The 25,961-nt window shown below is 40.3% G+C and overlaps 1 protein-coding gene across 3 annotated transcripts in view; it reads left to right on the top strand.

Moving 5' to 3' along the window:
• The window catches only part of fgd4a (FYVE, RhoGEF and PH domain containing 4a), a 114,202-nt gene that overhangs the window by 84,545 nt on the left and 3,696 nt on the right, over positions 1–25,961 (top strand). For all 3 annotated transcript variants that reach the window (XM_074677146.1, XM_074677148.1, XM_074677147.1), the window contains exons 3-17: positions 3,048–3,188; positions 6,041–6,242; positions 10,763–11,159; positions 15,771–15,860; positions 17,234–17,379; positions 17,784–17,940; positions 19,816–19,954; positions 20,035–20,093; positions 20,176–20,322; positions 20,654–20,826; positions 21,138–21,168; positions 21,258–21,338; positions 21,418–21,543; positions 24,022–24,159; positions 24,262–24,402. In XM_074677146.1, the coding sequence (XP_074533247.1) occupies positions 3,048–3,188; positions 6,041–6,242; positions 10,763–11,159; positions 15,771–15,860; positions 17,234–17,379; positions 17,784–17,940; positions 19,816–19,954; positions 20,035–20,093; positions 20,176–20,322; positions 20,654–20,826; positions 21,138–21,168; positions 21,258–21,338; positions 21,418–21,543; positions 24,022–24,159; positions 24,262–24,402 (2,168 nt within the window). The remainder of the gene's footprint in view (positions 1–3,047; positions 3,189–6,040; positions 6,243–10,762; positions 11,160–15,770; positions 15,861–17,233; positions 17,380–17,783; positions 17,941–19,815; positions 19,955–20,034; positions 20,094–20,175; positions 20,323–20,653; positions 20,827–21,137; positions 21,169–21,257; positions 21,339–21,417; positions 21,544–24,021; positions 24,160–24,261; positions 24,403–25,961) is intronic.

Here is a 25,961-nt window from a genome sequence, read left to right as displayed (position 1 = left end):
GGCTCTGTTGAAGCAGTCTGCTGTCTGCCGCTCTAAACACTGACGCTGTGCCATCTGTGGCCAGCTGGTCGCTGAAAGCCTCGCTGGAGATGATCATCAGCCGGATCATTAGCCGGATAATCTGCTGAACCGTCTGACACCCTCTAATATTTAGCCTGCAGCTCTGTGAGCACAAACAAACGTACAGTGTGTTCTGTGTTTGGATGTCCTGTGACTGTAGGGATGAGTGATGGGAGGTTTGTGTCTGACACTGATGACAGCCTCCCTCAGGCTCTTTAGAATTAATCCTTTAAGTAAATTTCAGTGCACCCTTCCTCTGGAAGTGTCAGCTCTTTAATTGTCTGTTTTGATAAAAGATGTTCATAACTCCTTTATTTGCCAGGTTTCTGTATCAGACAAATAATATTTAGCATTTCCCTTACAGCTTCAGCTCCCACTATCTTTAGATCAGGTATATAAAAACAGCTCCTCATTCCTAAATACCTGACTGTATGATACAGTACAATGAGATAAAAAAATGCAAAAGTTGGCCTGCAGTACTGAAAATATCAGGGAGGATATAAAGGGAGGAAATACACTTTTCTTTGAATAAAACATAAACTTATTTCACTGTGACAAGAATAACTAAAGCAAGGTCTCTTCCAGTCAGCGTCCATCCCTCTGTATCCTTCAGTAAACCGTCTGACATATGAGCACGGCTGTCAGTCTCATGCATCACGCGAGTCAGCTGTCAGCCAGGACTCTGTGGTTTGTGAAATCCACTTGTCATAGATGAATGAAACTCTCTGCAGGCTGGAGTGCATCCTCCACCCGTCCTCTCGTCTCAGCGTAAAGAGCAGGAACAGCCTTTCTTTCTTTTTGATGTTTGAAAATGGTTCACACAACTCTCAGCCTCTCTTTTCTTGCTGTGCTGTCCTTTTGTGCTGTCAGCTTCTTCTACTGCCAGTTAACTTATCAGGACTAAATCAGCACTATTCTGTCAGGATAGGTGCCCCCTGCCCAAGATGTCAGTTTAAAATGCAATAGATAAGTGTCTAGACCAGGGGTGTTCAACCTGCAGCTCTGGAGCCTCATGCAGCTCTTTGACTCCTTTGCAGCGGCTCCTTGTAGCTTTAAAAAAATATTAGTGTAATAAAAAAAATGTATTTTTCTCATAGCAGGTATTGGTGAATCTGTAAAGAATTTGGTGCTGAATAAAATCATGGGTAAACATATTGTTAAGTCACATCTGTCAATAAAGTCTGCCACTGCTCTACTTCACCTTCTTCAACATCAACAGTCCACCAACTTTCCATGCACCTGTGACTAACCTCAAGTTTTAAGATAAGTAAACCTAAAAAAAGACAAATCTGGAAGAAAAGAACAGATTTTAATCTGTGTGGGTGGATCATAGACTATATATAAAGTGGACAGTTTGGTTCCATCACTTACCATTGTACAGTTTTTAAGCCAAAATTCCCCCGTCACAGGCGCCACCATTGAAGCAGTTTGCAGCCAGAGTCTGCGCAGTAGAGACGATGAGGGATTCTGGGAGAATCTGAGTGGAGCTGGGAGACAAAAAAATATTTTTTATTTTTTTCTTTCGAGTCTAATCACTTCTTGACTCTATCTACCGACATATTTTACAATCCCCGAAAACAATACACGAGAATGGCAGCTGTCAATAATCGTTAAACATGACGTAAAACCTCATTTTTTTTATCTCTAATAACAAATGAAAACAAAACTTTTCAGAAAAAATAGGATTAGAACACAAGGCAGCCAAATAATATCTTCAAATCACCACAACAACCGGATGTGAGAAACATTTCTACCAGGTGTATTAATTTTTTAAAGATTGACCACAGCCCATCTGGTATGGCTTGAAAGCTGGATTTTTTAACCTATACTGCAGCCAGCCACTAGGGGGAGCAATTCATGTGGAGACTGCGCTTCCAGCCGAGCAAGCGGACATCCATTTTTTTTACAATCTAGTTTCATTAAACTGACAATGTGCCAGTTTAAAATACATGTTTGATATGTGGCAAGACATTAGCAAAAAACAAAAATGATGAGTAAGGCACTATTATCAATATATGTTATCAATGTTCAAGTATTCTTAAAAAAGTTTTACATTTACAAATTTTTATTTAAACATACATATATATATATATATATATATATATATATATATAAATATATATATATATATATATATATATATATATATATATATATATTGTTTGCAAATTTTGGAAATTTAAAAATTGTTTGATATTTAAACACACTTCAAGTTTTGAAAATTCAAAATTTTGTGCAGTTTTTGAAAAATGTTGAAATTTCAAACAATTGTTGTATTTTTGAATTTCTGGCAAATTTTTACATTTCAAATTTTTTGCAAGACACCGCATGTACAATTTCATACATTTCAAAACAACTAAATTTTAACTATGTATAGAAGTTTTTACACTTTATAGTTTCTATTGTTACGATAAAGTCGATTTTGTGGCTCTAGAATGTCGTCAACAAAGGTGAGCTGAGGAAAAATGGCTCCTATGAAAGTAAAGGTTGCCGACCCCTTGTCTAGATCGTACGTTGATTACTTACCATTCAGTATGTCTCTGCTATGTGCACTATCTGAAGGGGAACTCCACTGTGCAGTCAAAACCTCAGTGAAGCACCAAACCAGGTTCTTGTGATCTCAGTTAATCGGTTTTTGTGTCTCATCTAACAACAAAATTTCATTAACAGGCCTTTATGGAGGTGTTAGTCAAAGTTTTGTAGCTCTTCTTTGATTTCAACAATAATTCAGCCTTTCAATGGAACAATTTGTACTGTGTGTCTGTCATTTGTCATGTTTTTTTAAGCTGTACTCTCATACCTGACATACTTTAAATGTTGGCTTTATTCCACATAAACTCTGACCTCAAAGACTCTTTTATAAATGTAGTGTTGATTAAAAATGTAGCGTTGATTATAAATGTAGTGTTGATTATTGCTTCAGTTTCATTAACTCCACAGCATTTTGGACCTGTAGTCATGAACATTCGTCTCTTTCTCTCTTTCAGCACTCGGCAGCAGCCACAGCGCCCCTCCCAGCGTGCAGGCGTGTCTGAGCCGAGCAGGCGGCGGAAGGACTGACAAGAGCAGGAGCGGGGTCAATGGAAGAGTCCCTGCCAGCAGGCCGGGCTCGCAGTCTAAACCACAAGGTACATATTGACTGTCAGTGATTCAGCCAAACACTGTGGAGTGGGAGGGTCAGTGGACACAGTTGTATCAGCGTGTGATTCATCTGTGTGGTTAGTGAGAAAGTATTGACTCATGAATATCCAGTTGATTCAGAGCGGCTGTCCCGCTGCTTTAATGTGTGTGTGTGTGTGTGTGTGTGTGTGAGCTCTGATAGAAACACACTTTATTCTACACAATCAGCCTCACCTGAAGGTTAACAGCACACCTGGAGAGCTGGAAGAAGCACTCATATCCTTCACCTAAACTCACTGTGAGGAGATTTTTTTCCTGATCCTGACACAGTCTGAATTTAATGCTGATGATGACTAATGTGACCCACTAAAGGGAACCAGGTCACCAGCCTCTGGACTGTTCATTCAGACAGAGCAGCTACAGCACAAAGACTGACAGCCTTTCTGTAAGTTTCCCTCAGCATAGAAGAATAAACAGCTGGTTAAACACACAAAAACAAGCAGGCAAACATGGTTTCTAGAAATTATTATTATTATTATCATCATGCATGTGCAGAACACAATCAGTATTAGTTTTTTAAACAGTTTTTTTTTTAAGACATGTTTTTTGCTTTTTCCTTGTTCCTTTTTATACACAACAAGCAACACTTCACAGGGTCCTTCCTTATTCTTCCATTTCCCCTTAAAACAAGGCAAAGTCCATAGTTAGTCGAGTGCAATACTTGTAAGTGTTAAAGCAACAGTAGTGAAATGAAACCATTGTAGTCCATTTTGCAAAAACTGTCTTTTTGTTGAATGAAACAATCAGGTCAGGCAATGGAGAGGAAAATATTCCATGATAACCCTATGCCAGTTTGCTTTGGATGGTTTTAGATCAGTTTAGCAGACTACGATGACATATTCTAAAAATGCTCCAAAATCTAGTTGCATGAGAAGGAAGTACCTCACACACTGCAAACCATTTCAGCGGAGAAACTCATGTTCAAGCTTTTCTCAGCAGATAGTAAAAAACTGTAATATGAGAATGGTTGTAACCCAAAAGACAGATATTGTGTCTGAAACTGAAAATGTGAGCAGAGCAGAAAAGTTTCTGCAATACTGGGGAAAATGGTTTGTGTCCAAAACCTTGAAGTATTAATGAGCTACAACTATATCAACTGAGTCTATTTCTAGCATTATAAGATGAGTATGTATTGATGACCTCATGTTTAAGGTTTCACCAAGCTGAATTATTTTTCTATTCTTGTTTAGAAATCAAGTTTATTAATAAAGAAAAACTATTTTTAACTAACTGTGTAACAGTGAATCACAACAAATGTTATTTTAAAGAGCTCTGAGAATGTTTTGCTTTAATTTGAGTGCCTTGCCACCTTCTGGTCTGGAGTCTTACTCACACTGTTGTAAAGATGTGACTTTTAAACAGGCATGTTTTGGAACCAATTTTCTTTGTTTAAGTCAAGTTTTTACCTGATACAACGTGACTAGGTAAGGTATTTATTAATACAGTTACGTAGTGTTGTTGTTTGAAACATGACAATAAAGCAAACATTGTAAGTGTGTGCTGTATGTCAGTAGCCGGGTATATGTAGCGCTATCGGCTTCAACAGGCTGTAGGCTAACATGTCAACAAGTAAACACTATCAGTTTGTTTGTAGTTTAGTAGCTGTTTATATTTAGCTCAGCTGGCAGCCTGGTGCTCTAAGTCATGTCTGTAATGTGTAACGTTAGTGAATCCTGGTTATGTCCTGCCAGTCATCTACCAATCAGAGCTAACGTAACCTCACTCTTCATTTTATTGATAGACTCTCAAGTTTGAACAGACCACTGCAGAATAACTGCTGACTGTGGGTTGGAATCAACATTAGCACGGACAGTTTAGCTCCTGTGTTAGCCTTTAGCTCGTGCTCTATCGCTCTCCTGTTTATCTTTCTTCTGCTCTTCTGTCCTTTTTCTGTCTGACAGTTAGGCTCCAGTGTCCACCATCACTACAAAATTAATCACAGAAATCATTTTCAGCAGCGAAAAACACAGATCTCTCTTTTCTCTACTATCTTTTCAAGATCACCTTCAAACTCACAACTGCTTTAAGCCACTTTAGAGAAAAAAAAGTGTTGAAGGTTGTTTTATCGGATCAGGAGTGTGAGTAAATTTCTTTGCAGCATTTAGTCAGTTACAATGGTAAAACAAAATCTAGAAACCTCGAGCTCACCAGTAACAAAACCACAGTCACTTGTTACTGTGAGTTCCAGCACAGCAGAGACAGAGCTTGGTCCCATCATCACACCTCTATGACAGTTACTATAAAACAAGATGTTACAGCAGCGTGAATATCCCACCTTGAACTGTCAGCATGGAAAGCTGTTGTGCAAAGGTGCATGGCTGCATGTGACTGCAGTACTCTACAGGTACTCAGTGAAACAGGAACATTGTTATGTAAGGAGATGTGTGACCCCTGAGCATTGTTCTCCTTCTCTTTGCTCTGAGTTAATCATTACAGAGATAAGAGCAGAGACAGAGCTCCATTCTCTCCATGCTGTTAATCATGAGGGAAGGTCGGTTCCTGCTCATGATTCATGATACGATTATAAAACTTCAGTTACTAAGCTGAGCTTTCAGGATGTTAAAAAAGTGTTCCCCATGTGGTGTGAGCTTGGGAGCTTATACTGCCTCCTTCAGGTCCAAAATGATTGTGCAGTGACACGTTTACTGAGGGTTTTATTTGTGTGTGTTTGACAGTTTAAATGGTTTAAACATGCCACAAGTCAAAAACAAAGTCCTGCTTGTGTTTTTTGAGTAAAAGTATTTTCTGTTCCTTAAAAATCAGCTTTTATCAACTTTATCTCCTCTGTGTTCTCCTCCAGTGCCTCCAAAGCCACCACACCTCCAGAGCCCGGTGACGGAGCTCAACTCCCCGATCCAGAAACCTCCACTCAGATCAGGCATGGAGGGAGGAGGAGGAGGAGGAGGAGGAGGAGGAGGAGGAAGAGGGGCTGCAACCAAGGAGAGAATCAGGGAGAAACACTCCAAAGTCTCAGACCTCATCAGCCACTTCGAGGAGAACAGGTAGGAGCTCTGTACTCCCTGCTGTTGAGTGGAGGCTGGAGGGTTTCTGAGTTTCATTTCTAACTTCATCATAAGATTTTCTCCAGAGGAAGCTGCTCTGATTTCAGGCTGGGAACTCATCGAAGCCTCCGGGAAACTGGGCTGTCATTTCAGTGTAGCTGATGGATTTATAAAACAGCTTCCAGTTGAGACTTATTTGTCTTTAAAGAGGACGTAAAATGTATCCTTTGGTTGATGACACCCTCTGTGGTCGTTCTGTAAACAGTGAATTACTCAGAGGCTTCACTCTCACCTCACCCACCTCATCAGTATGAACCTGAAAATAAAACCACAGTGCTGTAGATTACTGGCAGAATACGGGTCATACGTTAGCTGAAATGTCATGATCAGATTAAAAGTAAAAACACAAAATGTCAAGTCTTTCCTAAAGATACGAAAACAACTTTTAAATAATCTGTTGAACGAACATTCCTGATGCATTTCAGAAAGTTAGAAATCTTATGTCCGATGACTTTAGTCATTAGTTTAATAACTTGCAGATGTGTCACTTAGGTTGAGCTATTTGTTGTAGAACAGATTGTCTGCTGCACTGCTCTGCCTGCTTTTGCTCTCCATACATGATTTATCCACACTACTCAGACTCTGACTTTCACTTATGTTCTTCTATGGTAACAACAACCGTGTGTGTGTATTCAACATCATCAACACCAGAAGGTTCGTTATTGAAGCAAATTAGAGACATAATTATTTGAAATTTAACAGCCACTGAATGTGAAATACTAAAAATAAAAACACCACTGAATTCATGGCATTGAATTATTTTCCCATGTAAACCATAGATCTGAATTCATTTTCACTGAAAATTCATATCCAGAAAAATTTACTTACTAAAAATTCTGTTCAAAATATTCAAGTTTCAGAACTGAACATCAAAAAGATTTGTGTCACCCAAATTTTAGATCTCAACATTAGGGTTACCCAGGACAGGAAAGGCAATATACCGTATTTACACAAATATAAGAAACATTTTTTTCTCTCTCTTTAAAAACAATCTTAACAATAAGATCTGTTATTGAAATGTAATTCTGATGACAGCTCTGGTAATGGGCATGCCTTCGTTACATTCCTCAGTAAACTCACACACACTCCCATATCTTGGAAAGGATGAACTTTTCTTTTACAGTTTTTCCGATGTTCTTTTTGGAAGTGCAATCTTCAGACATCACTCTCTGTTACTCCATATTTTTTGTCTGCCTGACAGTTGTTTAAAGTCTCTGCTGCATTTGACCATCATCATCCTAAAATTAGCATCATAACTCTGTATCAGTTGTCAGTTTGGTCCACGCCTCTCCATGTCTCATCTCCTGTCCATAGCTCTGAGCTCTGATAGCTCCTGTCACTTGTCTCTGCTGTGACTGACAGATGACCTCAGCCACCATGAGGTCACTGGCTTTACGAAGAGCTGGCGCCCTCTACTGTGGTAGTCATGTAGCGACCCTAGACAACTACCAATGGTTAGACCTCGATTATAACCATCCTGTTTTTCCGCATTAGTTTCAATTAAAAAAAAAATGTTTCTTATATTCATGTCAATACGGTATATTGTCTTCCCTGTCCTGGGTAGCCCTGATGATGCAATCTGAAATTTTCAACTTGAATTTTTGGATCTGAATTTTTACAAGTTGAATTTGAGCGACCTGAATCTTTTTGTTGTTGAGTTATGAAACTTAAATTTTTGGATCTGTATTTTTATTAAGTGAATTTTTGGGGGATCTGAATTTTCAATAGGTGCATTCAGTAAAAATAAATTTAGATACATGGTTTTCATGGGAAAATAATTCAATGCCATGTTTTTAGTGGTGTTTTTTTCAGTGTCTAACATTGAGTGGCTGTTATAATTCAAATTGTTATGTCTCTTATTTACACTTTTGCTAACAGAGGTAAAATATTAAGGAAGTTAACAACAGCGGCTCAGCAGTTTTGAGATATTCCACTTGTTTCATCAACAACTCTGACAACTTTCAACATGAGCAAGTTTAATTCCTTGTTTGTTCTCTGCTGAGGTTTACAGTCAAACTGTACTTCCTGTTTATAATGGAGACTAACTCAACATGCATTTACACAGCACATTTTTAATATCATTTTTTATTATTGTCTTGGTTTATAAAGTTAGAAAATCTTGAAGTTAGTGAATCATAACTCTCAGTGTCCTCCTTATATTAAGGAATGTACTGGTATCAGGTTGGATCAATATCAGCTGATAGCCAAAATCAAGGTATCAGTTTTGATATCTGGATCAAAAAAGTCAGATTTGTGTTCCCTTAACTCAGACTTTAAGCCTACCACAGACACAAACAAGAACACTTCCCTTCCTGAGAGACTGATTTTATGTAGATCTGTGAACAGAGATTAGGACAAGACTCTAAATCAACCTGTGATATTCATCAGTGAAAGTTACTCTGATTGAAATAGTATCACTCAGCCGCGTCAGGAGGTTGATTAACTCATCTTACGTCACTCAAAGCTTTTGAAACTCATCCACCTCACTCAGCCTTTTGTAATCACAGTGACGGAAAACTTCGTCTTTCCTAACGTCTCCTACGGCCGGGTATTTCAAGGATGAAAAGCAGAAGTCCCTCCATTAAAGTCTGGAGCCTGACTCACTGATAGTAACGCAGCAGACAGGCAGGACGAGCAGAGATTAGCCCGTGCTCCACCAGCCAAGTGTTAGCCAGGGGATGAGAGGAGATTTGCTCAGGCGAGGGGAAACACAGCTCCTCATTCAGTGGTGGGACAGGACGCTCTGCGCTCAGATGAAGCCCAGGAGGAAGAGGTAGGATCTGCTGTGTTAGCTTTAGGGTTTGATGGTACTTTGGCTTTTTCTTAAACATCCCCCAGCAGAGTTTCTTCATTTGGATGTTAGACTGAAGCACTCTCTATTTCAGATCTTTCTGAGTTTGTGAGCTTTGGTTGGAGCTGCAGATCCTCTCTGTTTGAGGGAGACTCTTGGAGACAATGCTGCCCTTGTCCCCAGCTGTTCACACAGTGGAGCCCTGAAATATGTGGTCTGCAGCCGTGTGCCCACTGGAGTTTCTTTCTTTGCTCTGTGGGTTCATGGTCAGCCTCGCCTCTGGTCTGGGCCTCAGAGAAACAGAACCAGAACTTTAGAACAGACCCGCTTTCTCTCCACATTCTTCTGAGCATTGAATCAAGGTTAATGAGAGAAACTGGGTGTTTCTTTTTTCATTCAGACGCTGTGGTGCTGTGGGGATTAGCCCTCTAGTGGCCTTGGAGGAGGAGAGAAAGGCAGAATTAGCCGACTGATAGACTAATCCAGTTCACATGGCACTGGGCTGCCTCAGAGAAGGCCACAACAGGTGAAGCTGCCATTAATCTGGTTAGGCCTGTTTGAAAACACTCACCACGCTTTTTGTTTGCAAAGAGGAACTGTGGAGCGATGTTGTGTGTGTGTGTGTGTGTGTATGAATTATAATGTGAACGTATCAAAGATTATCTGATATTTGTGTCACAGAGTGATTCAGTCTTCCTCTGAGGACTGAGGAGTGTGGACCGTATTGTTTCATGTCTAAATGCCTCAGGTGGCTGACGGCCCAGAAGTGATTCATCTGCGGGGTTTTTCACCAGCTCGTTGTTCCTCTATTTTTACATACTTCCTGTTTCTGCCGGACAGCCGCACTCGGCGCTGAAGCAAACGAAGCCCAGATTAAAAATCACCTGCACAGCCTAAGATGTTGAGTTAAGGTCAGATTTCCGGTATCGCATTGTTTGTTGCCTTTTTTGTTACAAATATCGTCCTGATCAGTTTTCCTGGATCTGATCTGAGGCCAGTTTCTCAGCAGAAGTGAGATCTGCAGACCGAGCTGCGATACAGTAGCTGGTGTACAGTTTACTCTGCTTTCTGCTCAGACTGGAGGTCTGCAGGGTCGTTTGCAGGGAAACAGCTGTGCTGCCTGCTGCTACAGGATGTAGAGCGGATGAATAATGTCTTTGTACATGTGTGTGAGTGTGTGTGTGTGTTAATCTCTAAGCCTCCATTTGTGCCCTGTATTTCAAATCATCTCCAACAAACTGTTTTTTGCATTACGTTGATGTTCAATTAACCAACAGGAGCCAGGGAAGAGCGCTGTGTGTGACTCTGTTTAGAAGTAGGGCAGCATCTCTCTCTGGGGGTTAGTGTTTGAGCTCTCCTCCTCCTCCTTCTTTCTTACTGTACCTCCACTTCTCCAGAGCTCACACACACACACACACTTCCTCTGCAGAGCACCAGCTCTCAGCAGAAGTTTGTGCATCTCACAGTTTTATTTTTAACCTCACGCTCACGTGTGAAATCTCTCTGCTTACCGTCGAGTCCCACACTCCCTGCTCCACGCTGCAGCCGGAGCAGCTCCTGCACACATGTAACCTGTCGTCTTCTCCCCTCTCCTCTCTGGAGTCAGGAACTCTGCCTGTGGTCTCTCTGTGCCGTGACTGACTTCCCCCTTTTTCCTCTGTTCCTCCAGCAACACAGAGAGCAAGAGAGACGGCTCGCCGATCAAGCAGATCAGCAGGTCCAACAACTGCAGCCCAGCTCACCGTGTCCAGCAGAGGCAGACGGACGCTGGAGGGACCCGGGAGAACCAGCCCTCTGCGCCGGCCGTGCAGCAGGATGCTCACAAGCAGACGGCTAATGGAGTGGTAGTGCAGATGGAGCAGGAGAAGGAGAAGGAGCAAGAAAAGGAAAAGGAGAAGGAAAAGGAACAGGAGGGGACGAAAGATGACGGGGTGAGGATAGAGACTGCAGGGATGGTAAACGGAGATATGGGCGATGGAAGCACAGAAGAGACTGAAAAACACACGGCTCCTCACACAGACAGTGAAACCAAGACAGAAAACGAAGAAGGAAGCACAGACCAGAAGGTATGTTCCCTCTTCTGGTTCACTTTTCATGTGTCCTTTGTTTCCCCCAGAGGACCTGTCTGTTTAAATCCTGTGTGTCTGACATTCAGAGACAGACCAAACATCAGCATTTATTTCTGTCCTGGGATTTTGGTTGATTTAATCTCCTGAACTGACTCAGCCGTAGGTTACTCTAATATTGTTAGGGTAGAGTTTCAGGGGAGTGTGTGTGTGTGTGTGTCTCTGAGAGGTTATTTTCTGTGAGGGCTGAACAGATGTCTTCACTGTGAGCAGCTGAGTACATGCCTCAGCGACCTTACACCCTGTGGGAGTGAGCTGCTGTATAAAGATTATTAATATCTTAAATTCTGATCAGTCCCTCTCCTCGCTGCTGAAAACAAGCATGAAGTGTTCAGTCAAAACAGAGTTTGTACTGCTGATAGTGTCCTGACAAACTTACTTACATACTCAGGAATTCAGGTGCTTCATGAAACCACTGAATAAGTGCTTGACATTGTGAAAACAGGATCCTAACCAATTTTTTTTTTGTCTTATTCTTAATAAAAATATCTTATTAAATATGAGCCCAATTCACCAACAACTCCAGGAAAAATGTTTTATTTCAAGATATTAGAAGACATAAATGGTGCCTGACTTACTCGTAAAGAGCAGAACAATCTGACAATGGGGAAAGAAAAAAAATCTTGTCTGGTTTTTAGAAATCAGAATATTCAAAGTGATTTTTTTTTTAAACTCACAGGCCAATTGTTTTTTTTTAACATCTACTAGAAATTCTGGCGCCATTTGTGCCTGAAATATGACATTTTGATGGCCTTGTCAGGTGAATGTGGCTCATTTAAAGTCTAGTAAAACTGTTTCTGTTTAAAAAAAGATACAAATTCTTCTCCCACTTCTTCTTGATTTCAGTTTTTGCAGTGGAGTGTTCATTTTGACCTCCATACATCAAGATTAGTTACTGAATGGTGGGTTTGACATGGCTAAGCGACCACTCAGACTTCATAAAAGTGAAACCATGCTAACTCATTTTCTGGTTTGGCCCATGGTTTGATAAAAAGACCAAAGCATTAAACACTTAATGCACTAAAGATGGTTGTTTCATCTGCAGCAGGATGAAAGATAACATCTCTTTAAAAACAAAAGTTCCCCCTTGACAAAAAATATAGTGCCTACATTACCCACAATTCAGCTCAACCAACAGTGTAGTTCAGTGATGCTCCAATTCAATCATGAACTCCTGAAAACTCCTGAATCATTTCTGGACCTGAAGTTAAAGGAACATGTTGGTGTCACATGTCCCTCACAGGAGGAGATCATCACTGTTTGAAATACTGGTTCAGGTCTGACTTGAGTTTTTCAGACACTCACTCCAGCCAGGTGTTGATATGGTAAAGGTGTTGATTGATTGTCTTTTGTGGTGAGTTCAGTTCAGTAGTTTTGACGGTTTCATGAAACAGGGAAAGTGAACTGAGAGAGAAACTCTGACCTGTAGCTTGTTTGCATCGTGGAGCATGATTAATAATGGCTGTTTGACAAGTGTCTCACTCTTTGTGACAAGCTTAAGTGATAAACTGATGTTTACTCTAACATCATTGTGCTCTGACAGTTATAGGGTTTTTTTTAACAGCTCACGTTGTTGTTTTCAGAGTTTTACCTGAGTTAGGTCCTATAGATTTTTATCTGGTGGAGACTGTTTGAAAAGACTACTCATGGGATCCCATGCTTCTTGAAAACAGCCTCAGACAAAGTATTTAGTCATGAAATAAGAGACTCCCAGCTGCACAACAAAGCTCTGTGTCCAATAGACAGGGACCAAGTGACTGAATACAGGAAGGACAACACGGCTTCATCTGCTCCCTCGTAAAGACCATCTCATTGGGCTGATGGTGTAACCTGGAGCGGCCCCTACCACCATCCATACCACACATTTAACTCACCAATAAATGTTAAACATACCCCAGGTCAGTGCAGTCCCCCACAGAACAGAGTCAGACTAATGGAAAGCTCAATAGATCTGTGTAGAGTTCATCACATTTTCTCTTTCCTTTTTCATTATGTGGTGAATTAAAAAAACACTGTGGGAGAGCTTTCAATCACATATTCTTTTTGCCACCAAATGGTGAATTATAATAGCTCTATTCTGGAAAAATGAGATGAATTAGAGTGATGGGATGAATAGAAGAAAAGTCTGCCAGTAGAGTAAAAGATTCATGCTTTTTGAGTTTTTTGGACAAGAGTTTAAGGGGCTGTGAGGAGTTTGAAAATGATCTTGAAAAAGTCTCCCTTCTAAATATATCCCTGATCCTAATTCACACTCTAAAATGAGATTATCAGCACAGATAAGGGTTATTTTGAAATGCCACTCTATAGCTTCTTTGTAGCTTCCCAATCAGGTTGAGCAGGACTGGATTGATATATAGCACATCTAGGTCTTTATGACAACACCCCGCCGGCTGATGAAGTTTAGTAGAGAGAACAGAAATCTGTGTTTTTCTCTGCTGAAAATGATTTCTGTGATTAATTTTGTAGTGATGGTGGACACTGGAGCCTAACAGTCAGACAGAAAAAGGACAGAAGAGCAGAAGAAAGAGAAACAGGAGAGATATAGAGCACGAGCTAAAGGCTAACACAGGAGCTAATCTGTTTGTGCTAATGTTGATCCCAACCCACAGTCAGCAGTTATTCTGCAGTGGTCTGTTCAAACTTGAGAGTCTATCAAAAAAATGAGTGAGGTCATGTTAGCTCTGATTGGTAGATGACTGGCAGGACATAACCAGGATTCACTAACGTTACATTGTGTTATATCTGGTAATAACTTGTCCTGAACAAAGAAAATTTGTTCCAAAACAAACACACGCCTGGTTAAAAGTCACATATTTGCAACAGTGTGCGTGAGACTCCAGGTCAGAAAGTGGTGAGGCAGTCCAACTAAAACAGATCCTCCTCACAGCATCATTAAACTTCTAGAAATAAGAATTTGTGTCTTCAGTTAAGGAAATTGCCGAGTAAATTTTTCGTACCCATTGGCCAAAATGTTTAATGTTAGAAGCTTGTCTTGTGTTGATTTTGGAAAAAAGAAAAAAAAACATGACCTGAGAATTCTCTCACATGAATGTAGAAAATGTTAGAGAACAAAGAGTACATTATATCTATACCAAATATATTTCATGTAAATAAAGAAAAGAAAGTCTCAGTGCTCACTGTCTGTCGTAAAAACATCATGTGATCTGTTCTTCTGATTCTAGAGAGAGGACTAAATGTTTGATGCTTTTGACACTTTCCTCAACCACATACTGTAGGATTTTTAAACAGCACTGTTTCACATCAGAAGGGAAAAAAACATCAAGAGTTAAAGAAAGACAAGTTGACCTGAAGTTGCAGCAGGAGAAAGGGGAGAGCAGGTTGAGTTAGGACGAGATATAGTAAAGAGAGTGAGCACAGCTAATGAAAACAAAGAGGAGAAAAAGAGATAAAATATTTATCAGATGTCAAATTTTTGGTCGTTCTGTTTTTTTTCTGAACCAGCTCTGCCCACTGTGTGATGATACAATTGGAAAGCTACCAGACTGTGCGTGCCCTAGATATTGAAACAGATATCAATATCATTATATTTTTTATCAGAATCTTATTAAAGTTTAAAGCCTGTTCTGGTGCTTTGTAAAATGAAGAAAAGAGCAGCTCTGAGGATGTTATTGACAAATGGGTGATGTGGAAATGTGCGGCTGATTTCTTTCACATTTCAGAGACCAATGCTACATTTAACTCTGCAGTGTGAAATAATTAGTCGTTATGTCGTGTTACACTGCGCTTGCATGATACGGAAACGCTTATTTCATCATGTGGTAGATTGATTTGTTTGAGCACACTCTGAGAGAGCTCTCATTGTTTGCTAAATGTTTTACCACACATCGCTGTTGGACATTGTGGGTCTTTGTTGTATCTGGTGTCATTTCCCTTTGTCCATATTTTCATTTCCTATTTTGAGAACTCATGCTACCCCACAGGCCGGTGTACCATCAGATTCAGGACACACACACACTCACACACACCCATGCACAGATATTTGTCAGTGCTACAAGCTGCTGTTTGCAGAAACAGAGAACATAAATGTTACACACGGCTGCGTTCAGCAGAGGAGTGGGTCGTGCAGTGAATCTGATTCAGTAGAATAAATAAAGTGTTTGAACATCTTCTCTTTGACGTACTGATGTGCATCACATGGTTTCAGATACACAGTAAGCTCTTTAGGCTGTTTAAAAACAATGGGATGTGGTCTAATCCAGTCTTAAATGAGATGCAACCAAACAGGAACTTACAGAGAGACGGGAAGCAGGATTTGTAAACAACACTGCAACAGGAATCAAACCTGAGAAGTGTTACATTCATGCTCTGCAGACCTGTATCCTCACACATCTGTGATCATACCAGCCTGCTCAGTGAAACCTGTATAGACCTGAACTCAGTTTCCTTATGAACCCTAAATGACAGACCAATCACTCATCATTTATGAGCAGAGTCAGATCACTTTCAGGCTTGGCAGGTTCACTAATGATGAGAAGATTAAGGTCATCACATATATTTAAAACTTCACGTCCCTTCTCTCTTTATTTTTAGGAGACAAATGAACAGAAGCTGTTTAAGATTGCCAGTGAGCTCCTGCAGACAGAGAAGGCCTACGTGGCCCGACTGAACCTGCTGGACCAGGTGAGGAACTTTGGGTTATTTCTAAGGATGAGCATTGATAAGATTTTATGGCTACAATGGCCTTATCCATTCTACGTATCAATTACCTTCAATTCCTCTGTTCAAAAAGTAGCTTTACAGCTTTTCTGTGTCAACAACAGTTGATTGAGTTTATCCATGAATATATGAAATTGGTCACTGGATCTGGATTTCTCTGGGCGTAAATAAACAGAAATAAGTAAAAAATTGCATGTCATGTGACCCAGATGTACTGTTTTGTTATATGTTATCGACTGAAGTAGGCCATCTAGTGTCTTGAAGATGTTATAGCATTATGCTAAGTTGTTTGGAACCTTGCCATAGTTATGAAGCCAGCCATGAGCCTGCATGTAGGGATGGGTACCGAATTAGGTACTTTTATAGGTACCGACTGAAGTCTGTCAAAAGTTCTGGGTACCGATTCAAGGAAAATGAAAAGGTACCATGTTTAGGTACCTAAATGCATCCTTGTGACTTTGAGGGACTGCAAGAGTAGGTAATCTTCCAAGCTGGCCATGAACACAGCATTGCAACGTTATATATTGAAGAATAAGTATGTGAAATTAAAGAAATTTGAGATTTTATTACTTTTATTAAATTGACATTTTTTACCACATGAACACAAAAAAGTACCGGAAATTGGTACCGTTGGGCACCAATACCGATTGCCAGGTACCGGGCATCTGTACCGTATCGGTTCAATTGTGAAAGGTACCCATCCCTACCTGCATGTGACTTTTCTTTCATTTACCTGAAAGTATTTTGACGTTTGGAGTCCTAAGTATTTTTGTTAAGAGTAACTGTGATGATTTTCTTTGTTGAAAGTATGCTAACCGCTAGCATTTCAATGCAATTTCCCATATATGTTAGCATCAAGCTAGCGCTATTTTGTTTATATCGTTTTTGGTAGATATCAAGATTTAGACCATGTTGAATGTATTGAATATGAATCTGTTGTTAAAAAGTAATTTTCATTACTTTGTGTGTTCAGTTCTTCAGTAAACTTTAAGCTGAAAATCCTGAATCAGAGTGAGAAACGCTATCAAACTACTAAGCTAAAATAGCTGTGGCACACTAGTTGACGTAAGTTCCAGCAGCTCCGGCATAGTGTACAGGATTGACAAGGAATTGGTTAAGCATAAAGGCAAACAATATTGATGGATTGAAACATTTCTTATTGATTCTTGACCCACAGGGTTTCATATTTATATCCATGAAATCACCGATCAGTTTCAACTTGTAGCATAAATTTAGACAAACAAATATGTGTTAAATGCCCAGTGTGAGCATTGTGATGAAAGTCATCTGTCATGAGTTGTTACTCATCTGCTTGTTGTGTAATGTTGTATTTTTAGGTGTTCTGTATGAAGCTAATGGAGGAGGCAAACAAAGGGACGTTCCCTGTGGACGTAGTGAAGAACATCTTCTCCAACATCTCCTCCATCAACGCCTTCCACAGCCAGTTCCTGCTCCCAGGCCTGGAGAAACGCATGGGAGAATGGTACGTGGTCCAGCCTGCAGAGGAAACACGGCTGCTTAGCCAAGATAAATCAACAATTACACTTTAGATATTTGTTCAACACTTGTTTTAATCCTTAAGAACACTGAGTACTTCTCCCAGCAGTAATCCAGCTCACAGGTTCAGCTGTGTCTGTAGCTTTGGTTCACTGATTTTGTGAAAATGGCCGAGGAGGACCAGTAGCTCTTACTGACATATTCAATATTCATTAGAGTAACATGTGAATTATGAAACTAAATCTCACCATAATCAGCCAATCAAAATCAAGTATCCATCACAGCTGTGTGAAGTAACCTGGTGATGGGGACCTGAAAAACCTCTCTATATGTACAGCAGTAATACACACACACATACACACACACACTGACCTCCTTTTCTCTCTACAGGGAATCCAAACCTCGGATTGGGGACATCCTGCAGAAACTCACACCTTTCCTCAAAATGTACGCAGAGTACGTGAAGAATTTCGACAAGGCCATGGAGCTGCTCAAACAGTGGATTGACCGTTCCCCTCAGTTCAAAGCCATCATTCAGGAAATACAGGTACAGAGTAGGGATGCACAGGTAGGGATCGGGTATCAGTGTATCGGAGCCCCTCAGAGCTGGATCTGTATCAGTATGAAGGGGCTGATCCATGGTACCGACCCAGGCAAAAAGCTCTATGCCTTTTTTTTTTAACCAGCACTCTTTGGAATTTAATTTGAAATGTTTCCTCTGATGCACTTTCTTTTGTTTATGGCTGCATTACCAGTCTACAGGGTGATAAAAGTTTAATATTGAACAGTAATTTCTGTATATTCTGAAGCTTTGTTTTGCTGGTAAACATTTAACTATTTTATAGTTTAAATATTTTATAGTTTAGATAAATACTAACTTCAGTAATTCTGTATAATCTTTTTTTGCCTTTTACTTAAAGCATTACCAGTCTTATCCCACAGTACGGCATACAGGTTATTATTTAACACTGGTATCAGTTAGAGCAGACCAATAAGAATTTTTCTGGGCCGATACTGATTATTTGTGATAAAGAAGGCTGATTACCGATATTTGAAGCTGATATTAATTTGCAGTCAAAGTGCAAATATTGGTGTCAAATTTTGAACAATACAAACTCCAACACTTAACTTCATTCAAATACCTTTAAGCATGAGTTTATTTAACAGCTCCCAGGCTTAGCAGCATGTTTTATAAAGTTAAATGAAAACATAAAAAATAGCTTAAGTTTTCTACAGTAAATAAAGCACAAAAATTTCCATGAAACGGCAATAACTGTAATAACTGCACTGCTGATTGGCTGTTTTCCAAGTCATGGCTCTGCTTGTAACCAATCAGATGGACAGTGTGGGAACTCCACTCAGACAGTGGAGCGGCTGCATCGGAGCCGCAACAGCACAGTTTTAAATGTGTTTCTTATCGGCCGTCGGATTTAAAAAAGGCCGACACCAATATGCCTCAAAATGCCAAATATAGGCCACGATAATCAATATCAGTCAATACCCAAAGTCCAGGTATCAGTACTGGAACCAGATCACCGGATCAGTGCATCTCTAGTAAAGAGCACTAAGAGCAAAAGCCAGTGTGAAAGGAATGTGTTTTATTAGACAGATGATAATATTACACAGTACAGATGTGGGAAATCCAATAATTAGTATATTTAAGTAGCGCCTTGCTTTCAGTCCTGTAAAAAGTAAAAAAATATATATAATAATTCATGTGTAAATAAGTCACCTAAGGTATATTTGTGGAGCCAATCTTTTGACTGCTCTCTTTTTTACTGAAACTTGAGTACAGCTGGAAAAAGTTGATTTGAAGTCCAGTTTGTGGCTTAAATCTCTTCTTCATTCTCTTCGTATGACTCACTTTTACAGACTTGCTTTTATGTAATTTCACCCTCTTAACTGTATTTTAATTTCTACTTACTCATTTAATTTGAGCTTAATTTCCCCTTGTTGTCTTATCCTCTTTAATTGTTTTACCTTTGGGTACAGACATTATTTTTATTCTTATGCCTTTAGTCATGGCTTGGTTATAAAATGTTTTTTTTTTATCTATCTTTCGGAACCCTTTTCCTTTTTCCACCTGATGTGATGTCATTGTTTTCATTTTGCCAATTTCTTTCTATTTTTTTTCCTTAAATAATTTATTTTTCTTTTATTGTGTTGTCTAATTAATGTCTCACTCACCTCTAACCTCCCTCAGCCTGATGTTCTATTCTTGGATTCTGTGCCAAGCACTTTGTAAACAGTTTGTTTTTAATATATAAAAATATATACGCATGAATATAAATGAAGCTTATTGTAATTATTATATGTTGTGAAAATATGGAAAAGTCCAGAGGAAAGGAGTGAATGCTTGTTTAAGTTTTCCTGAAAGGTAGAGAAGTGAAATGATGTTTTTTTATGTTTTTGTTTTGGATAGAGTACAGACATATGTGGCAGCCTGACACTGCAGCATCACATGTTGGAGCCCGTGCAGAGAGTCCCTCGCTACGAGATGCTGCTCAAAGACTACCTGAAGAAGCTGCCTCCAGACGACCCTGACCGTCCAGATGCAGAAAGTAGGTTTGAAAACTTTCATTCTGTCTGTGAGGAGCCTTTTTTAATGTGGGGACTTCAGGTTAACACTTTGTTTCCTCAGAATCGTTGGAAATTATCGCCACAGCAGCCACTCACTCCAACAGCGCCATCCGGAAATCTGTAAGTCCTAAAGTTTTAAAGTGAAACTGAATCTATTCCACACGTTTACACAAAGCTAAATAAATGTTCCCTTGTTGTTCAGGAGAACCTGAAGAAGCTGATGGAGATTTATGAGATGCTGGGTGAGGAGGAGGACATTGTAAACCCGTCGAATGAGTTCATTAAAGAGGGTCACATCCTGAAGCTGGCGGCCAGGAACACCTCAGCCATGGAGCGCTACCTTTTCCTGGTGAGTGAAGCATCTTCCTCTAATGAAGGACTCAGCAGGGAAATATGCTGACCACAATTGAAACAAGTGAATCATTTGAAGCCAGGATCACTTGTGTGAGAAGATGCATCAGGGACGCATGAGCGCACCTCTCAATTACACAGATTGCCAGATGATGAGATTATGTTCTGGCTGTTTCTTATTAACTCCAGGCTCAATGCCTCCCCTCTGTGTGATAGGAGCTGCCTGCAGTGTATAAGCCTGCACCCTTCAGAGGAAAACACTCCACAAGCCCACAGATTAAAAAAAAACAAAACACCGGAGTGACGATTTCTGCTTCGTTCTCTTCCAGTTTAACAACATGCTGCTGTACTGCGTGCCAAAGTTCAGCCTGGGAGGGGTGAAGTACACCGTGAGGACGCGGATCGGCATTGACGGCATGACGGTCCTGGAAACCACCAATCAGGACTATCCTCATACCTTCCAGGTGTCAGGGAAGGAGAGGACACTGGAGCTTCAGGCCAGGTGTGTTTTCAGTCAGGAATATCACCCACGAGAGAAAGACTAAAGGAAAACGAAGTGTCTTTTACAAACCCTGTGAAGAAGTGTAAAGCCTCCGTCCTTTCTCCCGTTCCCACACTGAGGGCTGTAATTCTGCTCCATTTGTTACCCATGCAGAACGTTTTCACATACATGTGGGAGACCACCTAAATGAGCACACCCTGACTCCATTTTTGAGCTCTGCAAAGCTCTAAATACTCTGTCACCACAGCCGACTGCTGTGTCATTAGTGGATAAGGAAGAGTTTTAACGGTTTACTGTTTTCTCCCCTTCAGCTCGGAGCAGGACAAGGCCGGCTGGATTAAGGTACAGCACAAAACCATTTATTTTCTTCCTCCTTATCCTGATGTTTGCTAACAGTGACAGAAAGTGACTTCTTTGTCTTTGTTCCTCAGGCTTTCCAGGAGACCATCGGGATCTTCCAACAGAAAAATGAATCATTTAAAAACGCACTGAAAGACGTGGAGGAGGTGTCGGTGAGTGCTGCTTCAGAGCTGTTTGACACGTCTCTGCACCTTCAGACTTTTTACTGACTATGGTTTGATTTGGATTCAGAATGCAGAGCTGGGGAAGCGAGCGCCTCGCTGGATCCGTGACAACGAAGTGACCATGTGCATGAAGTGCAGAGAGCCTTTCAACGCCCTGACACGGAGGAGACACCACTGCAGGGCCTGTGGCTACGTGAGTAATCTTACAGTCACCAAGTCATGAATCCTGCATCCACGGTCTCTATCCAGACCCTGATGTGGTCTCATTCTAAACCCTGATTGGCTGAAATGTTTGTGAGTCCTGATTATTTTGAATCCAACTCTCTCTCTGTTAACCCTCTATGATACATCGTTACCTCAAGGCAATATTCCCATTTTTGGCCTTTTACACTCACATATACATCCCAGTTGTCATGAAATACTTCTAAAACAGAAAAAGACCTCAAGGAACCAATAGCAGTGTTTTTGCCATATGACCATCTGGACGTCATAAGGAATCCCTTTTTTACAGGCTTTCATGTAAGGACCAACTCTCTCCAATTCTCTCCTCAAAACTGTCACAAAACTTTTTACTGTGTCTTTCTCAGGAAAAAATATGTTCATATTAATAGACAAGTAAAGCTTATTTATATAGCATATTTCAGCAAGGCAATTCAGAGTGCTTTTACAGGGGAAACATATCATAACATATTACAAAAAAAAAAAAAAAAAAAAAAAACAATTAAAAGGTAGATTAGAAATAATCAGATACAATAAAAGAGAATAAATTTTTTTTTAAAAAGTTGAAACAGATTTTAGAACAGGTTTTAAGGTAAAAGTTGCAGTGCAGAGTTGCAAAATTGTGCAATCAAAAAAAGTTATTAAAATTAATTGTTCAATGCTCTAATAAAAGGCAGCTGTAAAAAGGTGAGTTTCAACCTGGATTTGAAGAAGCTGAGCGTTTTTGCAGACCTGATATTTTCTGGCAGTTTGTTCCAGATATTTGGAGCATAGAAGCTGAATTCTGCTTTCCATGCTTGGTTCTGAATATTCTAATAGACAAGTAAAGCTTAATCTCTAATGGTTTAATGTTATTTATTTACTAATTAATTGGTGGACACATGTAAAAATGCAAATGTTGTCCTGAGGAAACACCATACCATAACAGATTCACCATGACAACATTTTGATTATTTTTGGACCTCTTCAGTTTTCACCTGGATGAATTTGATGTTAGTTTTAGCAAAGTTCAGACTCAGACTGTAGAGTGAACTTAGTGGGCCTTTTTTTACAGAGCACAGGCTCATATCCTCCACACATTTCTCCCGCAGTGAAAAGTCTGTCTCCTGAAATCCTCAGAAGTGAAGCATTTTGTTAAGTAGTTCATGTAGAACGGCAAGAACAGCTCCTGCCTACCTGGGGTCCCTCATCCAGGTCTACACTCCTTCTCGCCCACTACGCTACGTTTGTGAAAGACGCCTGGTGCTCCCAGCCCAGTGCGGCTCCAAATCTCTAGCCAGACTCTTCTCCTTTTTTTGTGCCCAAACGGAGAAATGAATTACCCAACTCCATATGATCCACAGAGTCCCTTTCTACTTTAAGAGATGTCTGAAAACTCATCTGTCCAGGGAACACTTGTGCACTTAATCTGACCCTTCTCCTCTTTGTCCTCAGGGGAAGAATGAGTCAGAGGGTCTTAGAATCAGCTCTTGTGATTTTTCAGCACGACTACTGAATAATGTTGAAGTTTGAAGAATACTGTTGCAGCAATTTATTGTGGTTTATTGGCTTGTTGTTTATTGTTAACCCCCCCCCTCCCAAAAAAAACAAAACAAAACAAAAAAAAATTGCTCTTAATGGCAGCACCTGCAGCCGAATAACTTGTAGCACTTCGTTGCACTAACTAGGTTTTCCTTTCTGTCTAAATTCTTGCTTGCGTTGTACGTCGCTTTGGACAAAAGCATCTGCTAAATGAAACTGGAGAACTGTAATGTGAAGTTAGATAAAATGTGTTCAGTCTTCTTGACCCATTCATTTCAATGGGGCGTTCCTCAATGGTACAGTGTTTCCTGCAGGCAACGTTCAGACAACAAATCTGACAAAAAGAGTTATTTTATAAAAGTTTTTACACTTTTTATGAAAGTATTGTAAAATGTTGAGGCCATCAAGTATTATCCATGTGTTTTTGAAAACAAAAGTGTTGAAATATAAATAAATAAATCTCTTTTTCCATTACTAACCACAATGGTAAGTGTTGGCTCAAAGCAACAAACCCCCCAGAATATCTAAAAAATACTTTTTGAAAATTTCTTCAGATTATGTCTATTTGATCTATTTTGAGTAAAAAAAAAAAAAAAAAAAAAAACTTGCTTAAAACATTTTTTTCTAACTTGAATCACTGTTTGTGGGTCTTATTCATTTTGGATCCAACACTTTCTCTCTGTTAAAGAATAAAAAAGCAGTTTGCTGCACAGTTCTGTTACATTTCCCTCAAATATAATCAAATAAATCCTGAAGGCCACCCCTCTTTCCTCCACCTCTTACACTGAGCTTAAAATCAGTCCCCAGTTGCTTCAGGCAGATGAAAGATGCTTTAAGCCTCCTCACTTCTGAATTCATAAACCGTTTGAATAAGAAACTGTCATTTAATGAAGCTGCCAGTGAGAGTGACTGGTCTCTATCTTTCTCACAGGTGGTTTGCTGGAAGTGTTCAGACAACAAGGTGGCTCTGGAGTACGATGGAAACAAAGTGAACAAAGTCTGCAAAGACTGTTTCTCCATCCTGACAGGAGAGGGGGTAGCTGAGGGAAAGAAGAGGGGCATCCTGGAGGTGAGGAGGGTTGATGTTTGAGTATATGTGAAAAAAAACCTGTCTTGTTCGGTCTAAACTAGCTTGATTTGGTGTTAACTCTAATTTTCTCCATTCCTGCAGATCGAGGCGGCTCAGTTTTCAGGCAGCAGCATCATGTGTGGTTTCCTGCAGTACTGTGAGAAGAACAAACCTTGGCAGAAGGTTTGGTGTGTCATCCCGGAGAAGGAATGTCTGGTTCTCTATCTGTACGGAGCTCCACAGGTACGACACCCAGAGCACGGAGCAGAAACACCAGAAACTGTGGAGGGCATGCGTGTGAGGTTCCAGTGGGTGGGAGTTGCTGGGATCACACCCACTGAGTGGTAGAAAGCCTGTACTTAGTGGCAGAGTCGGTGCTCAGCCTGAGGGCTGCCAAACACAAAATAACTTCTCACATGTGAAAGAGCTGTTGTGTGATTTACTGTGCAAACAGATTCAACAAATTCAAACCTTTCTTGCTACACTCTGAGAAAAAAATAAGAACCCAGGGTCTGAAATGTGCAGCTGCAGTTTTTAGTCTGTGTTAGGAATGTGGGGTATGGAAATGTAGTTTTAAGTTTGAGGCTTTTTGTGCCTCATTCAGAGAGGACTGAAGATCGGGGGATAGGGGTTCAACTCAAAACATCATACTTATATATTCAGTGCAAATGTAGAGTTTTCACAGCTTCTAATAAAAACCATCTGATAACAAGCACCGTGTTCTCCAGAATTAAGGGGGCAAGGTTCAATAAGTAAAAACTTCATATTCTAAATGAGAGTTCATCCCACAAAGCATGCTCATTAAAAGCTAATATCTTAAATGGTTTCCTCACCAGTTTTATTTCACTTACAAATCCCACCCTGGAGTTTAACCCAACACTGATGCACACAAGTTTAATTTTTTTCATAGTTTTACTTCTGAAATGTCAGACATATGTCAAGTCCAAGCTGAACACTGCAAAAACTGATATCAAAGCAAGTGTTTATGTCTTATAGTGATACTCTGGGATGGAACAAGTTGGGTCCTATCACAAGGTTTAGGGCAGAAATTACCCCTACAGCAGTGTTTTTGTGCAGCAGAAGCCCAGAGCGCTCACACCAAACACCCCCTCCCTGCTCCTCTGCTGGTTTCCTCTGCACTCAGACGGGGCATATTTTACTTGACCAAAAACACAAATAAACGGACTCCCACCGAAAAAATCTGATATTGGTCTGCATTCACGCTTTATTTAGAGAATTTTCAGCGCGTTACTTTCACACAAAAACACCGCTAAATAAGGCTCTAGTTCTCATCGTGTCTCTTCGTCCTGGCAGACTACCTGTGTTTGTTTATATCTGGCACGCTGCGTCCGCGGACTGATACACCAAGCGGCGAGAGCCTTGTAGCTAGCTGTAGCTCTGCAGCGGAGGTAGCGCCGTTTTACGACACGATGAGAACTAGAGCCTTATATAGCTGTGTTTTTGTGTGAAAGTAACGTGCTGAAAATTCTCTAAATATAGCGTGAATGCAGACCGATATCAGAGTTTTTCGGTGGGAGTCCGTTCATTTGTGTTTTTGGTCAAGTAAAATATGGCCCCGTCTGAGTGCAGAGGAAACCGGCAGAGGAGCAGGGAGGAGGTGTTTGGTGCGTGCGCCCTGGGCTTCTGCTGCACAAAAACACTGCTGTAGGGGTAATTTCTGCCCTAAACCTTGTGATAGAACCCAACTTGTTCCATCCCGGAATATCACTTTAATATGAAAAATGTCTTACTTTCAGAAATGAAGTGACAAAAATGACACATAGAGTTTGTAAAGACTGCAG

Source organism: Halichoeres trimaculatus, unplaced genomic scaffold (genome assembly GCF_033239565.1).
Source record: "Halichoeres trimaculatus isolate MK-OKI-2021-1 unplaced genomic scaffold, fHalTri1.1 fHalTri1_scaffold_10, whole genome shotgun sequence".
Classification (NCBI taxonomy): Eukaryota; Metazoa; Chordata; class Actinopteri; order Labriformes; family Labridae; genus Halichoeres; species Halichoeres trimaculatus.
The sequence above is the reverse complement of the archived record's forward strand: the minus strand, read 5'-3'. Positions and strand labels throughout refer to the sequence as shown.